Source organism: Equus quagga, chromosome 16 (assembly GCF_021613505.1).
Source record: "Equus quagga isolate Etosha38 chromosome 16, UCLA_HA_Equagga_1.0, whole genome shotgun sequence".
In the NCBI taxonomy this organism is placed as follows: Eukaryota; Metazoa; Chordata; class Mammalia; order Perissodactyla; family Equidae; genus Equus; species Equus quagga.
The window spans coordinates 48,135,808-48,145,304 of NC_060282.1; the positions used below are offsets into that span (position 1 = coordinate 48,135,808).

The window sequence follows — 9,497 nt, forward strand, 5'->3', positions numbered from 1 at the left end:
TAGTGAACAGAGCTCTTGAGAGATTTTTCAAGTGTCTTGCACAGAGGAGGGTGAGAGGTACCCCTAATAGTGCCCTGCAAGTGGCAGAAAAGGAGTTTCTGAAAGAACACATTACTTTCTAGGGCTTCAGTCTCCAATAAGGCCAGAGATGTAATTTATCCCAATGCTTTTGAGCCTCTCTGTACTCTCAGCCCACCCCTACCCCAGGAAGAAAATGTCCTGAGGTTTGATTTATGGATGCCAAGTGAGGGCACACAACACCTTCAAAGCCTAGTCATTGAGTACCCCTGCTGCCCAGTGCCCTGTGTTCTCATCTAGAGATGAAACTTGCCCGAAATTAACCAATCACCATAAGATAGTCATCAAATAGAATGTGAAGAGAAAGTTTTCTACAACATAGAAAGAGTTGTTTAGCTCAATGTAACTCTAGAAATGGGATCCTATTAAGGAGGGAAGTTTGGGGCAAAGTACCAGGAAATCCTTTGACCAGCAGTGTTGCTAGATTGGGGAAGTGTCCCAAAGGAAGTGGGAGACAGCTGCAAGCACGGTGCATGCCCAGCCCCCAAGCTAGAAAACGGGCACATCCCTTTGTGTGTCTTTTCCCCCCAGTTCCTCTCTGAGCACAGCCAGCTGGGAGATGCTTAGCATTGCATCCACTAACAAACATCAATATGAGATATTTTAAATGTTCTAGCATAAAAATAGAATTCACTTTTCGGAAAAATGTTCCTTCATTTGCCATAATATATAGGGCCTTTATCACGGCACTTCATATCTTCCTCCTCACCAACATTGCTCTCACCGTTTGAAGACCGGAAGATCATGGACAGGGGAAGGGGCCTTCTGCTCTGCTCTTTGGTATTCTGTGTTGTTGGGAACAGAACGTCCAGGGCTAACTCTGTTTGCTTTAACCAGTACGCCTTTTATCACTGCAGACTTATGAAGTGAAGAGTGTCCTCGGAAAGGAGGTGGGGTTGTTAAACTGTTTCGTCCAGTCCATAACCACCCATCCGACCAGCTGCATTGGATTGGAGGAGATTGAGCTCCTGAGTGCAGGAAGAGCCTCTTCAGAACACCGTCAGTTGCCATAGGATCTGTGAACTTTGCAATGTGGCTGCAGGGGGGGTGGTGGTGGTTTTTGGTAGTTATTTGTTAACTATGGGCAGAGTGAACATATTTTATGATCTTGAAATGGAACTTAGATTTTTCTAGGGCAAATGTTAAGTAAAATGGTTTTGTGAACTATAAATCAAAATACTTTTCTCTATGGTTATATATTTTTTATTATCTTTCTGCAAATTTAGGAACATGTTATTAAAGCTTAAATAAGCTTGAGGTCTTTACTTTGTATTATAGCAGAAAAAAGTATTTTGTTCAATTGTAATTTTTCAGTGTTTAAAATTTTACCATGATTCAACACGTTTTTCTTGTATTTAACATTCCTCCAAGGAATACCCTGCAAAGCTTAAACCTTTGTCCTACATTGTGATATTTCTCTACAATAAATGTCCAAACTAAGCATTTTGCAGTTCAATATTTTTGGGAAAATGTTCTGGGAAACTATGTCAGAGGTAAAACTGTTACCCATAAAGTGTAGGTAAATTAATGGGTGTGATTATAGCAACACTGCACAGATAATAGCAAAGCTGCACAGGCAGCTCACCCTAGATAGGCCTGTTTAACCATGCTGCCTCCTGTGCACTGTGCACAGAGCACCCAGATTACAGACTCAAGAGGGGTGGGTGGTTATCATTTGCTTTGTTGGCAGAGATTTAAATTACACCTAAAACCATGAATTAACTATCTTTGGACACTAAAGATTTTGTTTCTTATAACAATATAATCACCACAGGCCATAGTTAATTCATTACATAAGACAGACGTAGAAGGGGGGAAAGTAAACGGCTTTATCCAGATTAAGCTTTGAAACATTACGATTACCAGCAAGACAGCCGGGTGTAAGTAGCTTTGTGACTGTCCTTTTCATCTACAAATGCACTTTGAAAATTCTGAAGCTGGCCCTGAGACCGAGGAAAGCAAAGTCCCATGAACGCCAAAGAGGATTCCAACGTGCTTTTGGGATAACCTGACCCCTCCTCTACCCCCTCACCTAAGGTTAGGGAGCTCTTCGCTGGTCTCAACAGGGCCCCCAAATCAGCTGCAGGGCCAGTTGACCAGCCAGCCCCCTTCCTGAGTCTGGCTATTTTTCGGGGACCAGCTTCCACGGAAAAGCTGCTAGTTTAACATGAGCTTAGTCGTGCTTCCCCGATCTTAGCCAAGTTAAATAAAACATTTAGAAGAAGACTTTGGCACGTTCCAAAGGCAAAGCAAACCCTCTCTTCTAAGAAGTTTGGTCTCCCCTTGGGTACACACCGTGTGCCTTGCTGCACGCCAGGCACTGGAATGCGCCTTCCCCAGCGGGGTCCTGGGGGCCACCGGCGTGCGGGAGTCACTGTGAATACAGGAATCAGGGGTGGTTTTAAATGCTTCTTTATTCTTACAAACACTGTAAAAATTAATACAAAAAAGTGAGCATGCTCCGTCTTTTTATCTACAATACAAAGGGTCTGTCTGAAAAGTTTTGGTTTTTTAACAAATGTACCTTAGCTGCAATCAATAAGAGTACGATGTAGAAAAAGCTACCATTATAAAAATAATTTAAGGGAAAATAAACACGTATAGCTTTTCTCGAAGTTCAGTGGTGGTAAGTCCAGGCTGAAGCTTCCTTTCGCTCATAAGTCCCAAAGAAACTGTAGCCGACGCCGGGCGGCCCTCGCGGCATCCGGCAGGGCGCGCTCCGCTCCGGCCCATCGGGTCTGAGGTATCGGTCGTTGGTGAGTCTCTCCTGCCCGGGCCGCACGTTACCGGCAGTCCGCGGCCCCCGCGGCCGGCAGGAAGGGCGGGCTGGGCAGCTGCTTGAAGAACTGCCGGAGGCCGGCCAGGTCCCGCGTGAGCTGCTCCACGCGCTGGTGCAGCTTCTCGTTCTCGGCAGACAGCTCCACCAGCTTCTGCTGCATCTCCTGGTTGCGCCGCTTGGCCTTGTCGCGGCTCTTGCGCACGGCGATGTTGTTGCGCTCGCGCCTCTGCCGGTACTCCGGGCTGCCGCGGTCCGGGCCCCTCTTGCCGGCGCCCTTCTCCCGGGCCGGGCCGGGCGCGGGGCTCGGCCCGGGGCTGCAGCGCGGCGGCTCCGGCGACGTGGGTGGTGTGGGTTGCGCGGCGGCCGCCAGGCTCACCACGGTCTGCGCGCACGCGGCCACCTGCGCCGGCAGCAGCGAGCCGGGCGCGTCGCCGTCCCCCCAGTCGGGCTCGCGCTTGAGCGGTCGCGGGGCGGCGGGGCCCGGCCCGGGGGGTCGCGCGAGGCCGCCGGGCAGGAGCTCCAGGGCGCCCGCGCCCGCCGCGCCCGCCTTGTGGTTGCTGTTGAAGAGGTCGGCGAAGAGCTCGTCGTGGCACAGCTCCAGGGTAGGCACGGCGGCCATGGAGTCGATGTAGGCGCTGAAGTCGATGGCGCTCTCGTCATCGTACATAGCGGGGGCAGCGGCGCCCGGCTCGGCCAGGCCCCCCGGCTCGGCTCCGCGGCCCGGCTTGCCGGCCCGGCCAGGCTCGTAGAAGGGCGCCGGCTCCGCGGGCCAGGGCGCGCCCCGCGCCGGGCCGTCCAGGCTGAAGAGCGCGGCGCTCATGGCGGCGTCGGGCCAGGCTGGGTGTGTGAGCGCGGCTGTCAGCTCGCTGGGCCGGGCCCGCCGCCTTTTCTAGCCCGGGCTGACGCGCAGGCCCCGCCTCGGCTCCAGAACTGCGGGGGCGCCCCGGGGCGCGGGGAGGGGGGGCGTGGACGGCGCACCCTGGGAGCCCCCGCCCCGCCCCGCCCCCGGAGCCCCCGTGTCCCGGAGCCGCCCCTCGAACCTTCCTTGCCGCGCTCCTCCTTGCTCCACCCCGGGGCTCTCCTCCCACTGGCACGTCAGGGCAGGGGTGCGTGCTTCCTCCCCCTGCCCTGGCCCGGCCCGGGCAGCGCTGCTGGGAAAGACCCTCCCTCTGCCCGCACTCCCGTCCTTCTCTCCTTCCTGTTTGTGGGGTGGGAGCCTCTTCGTTCCTCGGAGTCGGGAGAGAAATCAAAACCAGGACTTGGCCCGGGCGCGCGTGTCTCGGGCCAGTTCCCATCGTCAGAGGGAGGCAGGCTGGGGGAGGGCGACTCCGGGGAGGAGCACAGATGCGGGAAGCGGCCAGCGGGGAACAGAGCGCCGGGACGGTCTCCAGCCACAGATCTTGACGTGGGGACCCAGGTCCGGTCGGCGGGGAGGGAACGATAGGGGACTGCCTCGCATTCACCCGCTCGTTACCAGCTCAGCCTCGCATATTTCAGGGAATTGGGGTCCTGTTTTAGCAATCCTCCTCGGGGTTCCTGGGTCCCCTCTGGCCCTACGGGTGGAGACTCTGCATCGCCAGCTGGTGCTTCCTGACCAAAGGGACAGCAGGACAGAACAGATCGGGGAGGAGAAGTCAGGTTGCAGCGTCTAAGCCGCCGGCCACCCCAAATGCAGTTGGTTCGAGTGCGAGGAGGCCTGGCCAGGTCCGCGGCCGTCCTCCAACGCCGCAGAGCCCCGGGACCAGAAGACCCCGCGCTCCCCGCGAGCTCCCATGCGCTAGCTTTTCTTCTAGGTCTGCTACAGCAGTGCCATCTGGTGGTGCTATCTCGCTTCAAGTCCTATTTTTAGTTCCAGGCTCTTTTTTTCTCTGTTCAGTAGCATTCCGGAAAGAAGTGCTTTTGAATCTAAAAGGGCTGGGTCCTCTTTAGGAGAAAGATAAGATTTATAGCAGTAGATCTGACTGGGTATTAAGTTGCTAGCTCGTCACAATGTAAAATGCATGAAAACACTCAGTATGGATTGGCTTTGTTAAGTTTCCTCTAATTTGGGGCAGGCATTTCTGGTCAATTCTATTAAATCACTGTCCCTACTCAAACGGGGCCTCCCTCTCACATCTGTTCTTGGCTTAGACTTCTTGTTCACCAGATGTTGCATCCAAACACCAAATGCTCCGCAAACTGTGCTGGAATATCTGCAGGCAGTCCCAGAGGTGATTTCTAATGATGCACCCTGGGATATTTAATACGTTTTCTGGAAGAACAAACATACTGCTTTAGAATTACTCCGAGAGGGTTCACAATGTTGATGTTACACTATTAATTACTTACCTATTAAGGGTAAAACCCAGGACCACGTATAGTGTGAGTTCACACAGGCTCAGAGAAAAGGCCTAGGACAAACTTCTTAATTCTTATTTATGTAGGAAGCCGTAAAAACACTAGTAAAGCCCTCTCTAATCAATTAGGGAATGCAAAAAAATATTTATATGGAAGAACTATTTTCTCATAAAAATAATTTAGTGAGATGATTAGTACAGTTATTAGTAAATATAAATATATTTATTAAAATGAAGTTGCATTTCCAAGACAGTAATGCTATTGAGGAAGAACATTAGAATGCCCTTGACGTTCTGAGATTGAGCTTGAAAGAGATGCCAGGCCTATGTTTTTAAAATATGCTAACCAGTAATTAATAATCACTTAGATTTAAGAATTTTCTTTCCTTTTCCAGAAAGAGGGAGAGGAGAGATCATAGATCAGCAAGCTATGGATTTGTTGTGACACTTGAAGGCAAATTAAAGACTCTAAAAAATAACAAAAAATTTAAAATTCAGTTTTTATGACAGTAGTTGTTCATAGTCATTTCTTCAACGTCTCTACTTACTACCCTTTCCTAACTCTATGATTAATTTATTCAAGATAAATACAAAGTTGTTCTTAATCATTTCTCATTGCTAGAGATCTGCTCCAAATAATTATTTGAGCCTTCCTGACTCTTTGGTATTCTGAGTAGAACCATCACCAGGAAGGCGTTCCAGCTGGAACGTTTTTATTTTTCATGTTTCCAAGGACATTTGTATGTTAAGCATAGCTGAGTTGTTCAAATGAATTCTACTCCACATGGACTTTCTAAATACATCAGTCTTTAGAAATTCAGGAGGCTCAAAGTGCTTAAAATGTGCTCTAGTATTGTTAAGCACTGTCAGGGTTAGAAGGTCAGTCTGGTTTTCTCGTACTCATTCATAACATGGAGTGACCATAACTCAGTTCTAATGAGGGATCATTTTTGAGTGCTTCATATGGCACAAGATACAGGGAAAGAACATTTCTCCTCCAAGTTAAACTCTAAAACTCTGAAACAGTGAAAATGTTATTTGAGCAATGCTATCTAAAACAAAACTGCATGAAGTTGAGGAGGAGGAAAACCTTGTTGACTTAGTGCCCTCTTTACATTATTCTTCTCAACTATCGTATTAGATACTTTTGTTAACCTTCTGCCTCAGGGATAATTTTAACTTTATGGTATATTTTCATTGTTTTGTGTCAGACAGTTGTGAGGTTACAAATATAGACTTTTTTGGGTAAACCAGTGTGTGGATTTGGAAAAGGGAAGACAAGGGTCAAAAGAATAAAACCAGTGAGTGTTGGGGGTCACGCATCTCAAGCCTTGTTAAAGCCTGTGTGTTTATTAAAAACCTACTATAATGGGTAAAAAATTCTGCATTCACTTCAGTCTCTGGAATTTAAGAGACTGAGCCCCCAGATTACAAAGCCAGAGCTAAGAATAGGTATTTGGTTCTGAGGGTCAGGTGTCCAACCTGGCAAGTACTTGCTCACATTTCCAATAATAAAAACACAAAGGAGAAGCAATTTGTCTTCCCAACCTGTATTCTTGTCAAGTGGATTCACCCTTCCTTCAGCCCACTCCTGTCAGTCCTGCCTCCCACATCCCTGCCACAGCCCAGCAACCAGACACCTCCTCATTGGCACTTCAGTCACACCTGCTCACCCAGTAAGGGCACAGCAGGTTTGCACTCTCACAATCTGTTCTCCTCATCTAATCCATTCTTCACATGGCTGCTAAGAGATCTTTGAAGAGGAAGATGCCGTCACATTACCCTTTCTTAGAATCTTTTGAAAGGTTCTTTGCCAAGAGAATGTAGTTTCAGTTTCCAAGTGTAAGCCCTCCACTGCCCACTTCTTTAAATCCATTTCCTACCACAAGCAACTGATGCCCGACTCAATTCTGAATACTCCACATACCTGCCTGGTTCCTTGTGTGTGATGCAGATGGTTCTGCTGAGAGTACTCTTCCTTCCTTCTGCTGCTTGGCTGGCAAGATCCTTCCATCTGCCAGCCCCTACTAAAATGGCACCTCTCTGTTGCTTTCTGTGACTGGCTTTAGTCAAATTAATCATTTTGTTACATGATTTTTCAGGAAAAAATACTTCTAACCTATTACCAATATTAGATGCTTCATATTTTGTTGAAATTGAGATGCATATGACAATCACCTTTGGCCAACATGTCAGTTATGATGTTTGTCATCGCCTGCATATGGTTGTCAGTGGCTGGGAGTGAAATCCTGGGGATGGTAGTGGAGAGTGCACTTTTTTTTTTTTTGATGTAGATTAGCCCTGAGCTAACATCTGCCTCCAATCTGCCTCTTTTTGCTGAGGAAGGCTGGCCCTCAGCTCACATCCATGCCCATCTTCCTCTACTGTATATGTGGGATGCCTGCCACAGCATGGCTTGCCAGGCAGTGCCATGCCTTCACCCAGGATCCGAACCAGTGAACCCCAGGCCGCTGAAGTGGAACGTTCAAACTTAACCACTGTGCCACTGGGCTGGCCCCGAGAGCGCACTTTTAAGAAATTCTACATCACTAACTCTCTGTATCGAGCAGAAACCGTGTTGTATAAGAAAAACAAACACCAATGACTGAGTTTAAAAGTGATTCAAAGGAGGCAAACAGTGAACATGAAGAAGTTTAGGAATACTTTAAGCAATAGACTTGGCTTATATTTTCCTGTTTACATATGCATAAAATGATATTAAAATCAACGACTAAAGGAGATTAAGTTCTTTATAGGCGTACACAATAGTAATTTTAAGAAAACGAGAGGAGCAAAGTCACTAAAAATGGTGGAGTAGGGAGCTACGGGGTTCTGTCCTTCCACAATAACTGGGAAAACCTATCAATCAGAATTGACTTTTGAAGAACTCTAGAATCTGGCCAAAAACTTAGAACAATCAGAGGAAAGCGTAATGAAGAAAGAAGCTGCTGCATTGCAATAAGAAATTGCTGTGGCATCTTAAATTGCATGCTTCCTGACCTCCATTCTCAAGATTGCTGGTGGTTGTTAAGACAGCACTGTGAATTCCTAGTGCAGGTTATTAGTGCCAGAGGGAGTAATGCAGACTCCATTCTCAACAAATTATGTTTGTGTGTTTGCACCTGTCCCCAAAGGTGGTTCCCCAAAGGACTGGAGCAAGGGATGGCATTTGGGCATTTGCCACAGGCACATAAGTTCAAAATTGGCTGTAGCAGCCTCAAGAAAGCAATAGAAAGACCAAAGAACCTGGGAAAGAAGAGTTCAGAAAAGGGGATATGTGGGGAATAAAGGCTTTTAAAAGCTCCTGCATATACCAGGGATCAAGAAGTCCACACGCATGCCCAGGAGAGAGGAAAATCTGATTTCCAGAGCTGCCACATTATAAATTCAAAATGTCTGATTTATGACAAAAAATTATGAGGCAAGCAAAGAAACAGGAAAGTATGACCCATTCACAGGGAATAAAGAACTTAATATAAAATGTCCCTGAGGAAGCCCAGATATTGGACTTACTAGACAAAGACTAAATCACCTGTCTTAAATATGCTCAAGAGCTAAGGGAAACCAAGGACAAAGAACTAAAGGAAACCGGGAACATGATGCATTATCACATAGAGAATATCAATAGAGATTTAGAAATTATCAAAAGGAACCAAATTCTGAAGCTGAAATTAAATGAAAGATTCACAAGCAGGTTACAACAACAGAACTGAACAAGCAGAAGAAAGACTCAGCAAACCTGAATACAGGACAATTGAAAATGATGTCCAATTAAGGAAGCATAAAAAGGAAAGAATGAAGAAAAGTAAACATAGTCCAAGAGACCTGTGACACACCATCAGGTACACCAACATATGCATAATGGGAGTACCAGAAGAAGAGAGAGAAAGGGGCAGAAAGAATATCTGAAGAAATAATGACCAAGTTTTTCCCAACTTCTATGAAAGACATGAATCTACACAACCAAGAAGCCCAACTAATGCCAGGGAGAATAAACGCAAAGATATCCATGCCAAAAAAGATCATAGTCAAATTGTGGAAAGCCAAACACAAAGCATCTTGAAAGCAACAAGAGCAAAGCAATTCATCAGAAGCAAGAGATCTTCAATAAGATTAACAATTTCACCTCAGGACCCATGGAGGCCAGATGAATTGTGATAAGAGAAAAATCAACAAAGTCAACAAAGGACTCTACATCCAGCAAAGATGAAGGAGAAATTAAGACATATGCAGATAAAGAAAAACTGAGAGAGTATTTCGCTAGTAGACCTGCCCTATAAGAAATCTTAAAGGGAGTCCTTTAG

At 47.1% G+C, this 9,497-nt stretch overlaps 2 protein-coding genes across 9 annotated transcripts in view; one reads left to right on the top strand and one right to left on the bottom strand.

Moving 5' to 3' along the window:
• Positions 1–2,322, top strand: part of SPIDR (scaffold protein involved in DNA repair) — a 466,088-nt gene extending 463,766 nt beyond the window's left edge. For all 8 annotated transcript variants that reach the window (XM_046641898.1, XM_046641893.1, XM_046641895.1 and 5 more), the window contains one exon: positions 936–2,322. In XM_046641898.1, coding sequence (XP_046497854.1) covers positions 936–1,091 — 156 coding nt within the window. In that variant the 3' untranslated portion in view covers positions 1,092–2,322. The remainder of the gene's footprint in view (positions 1–935) is intronic.
• A 152-nt stretch (positions 2,323–2,474) lies between these two features.
• CEBPD (CCAAT enhancer binding protein delta) lies at positions 2,475–3,745 on the bottom strand. Its single transcript, XM_046641903.1, has one exon. It carries the CDS (start codon positions 3,675–3,677, stop codon positions 2,862–2,864), a length of 816 nt encoding a protein of 271 aa, XP_046497859.1. The 5' UTR covers positions 3,678–3,745; the 3' UTR covers positions 2,475–2,861.
• Between the last annotated feature and the right edge of the window lie 5,752 nt (positions 3,746–9,497).

What these genes read in the sequence shown, in the direction of transcription:
- CEBPD (XM_046641903.1), bottom strand. Translation starts at nt 3,677, where the DNA reads ATGAGCGCCGCGCTCTTCAGCCTGGACGGCCCGGCGCGGGGCGCGCCC.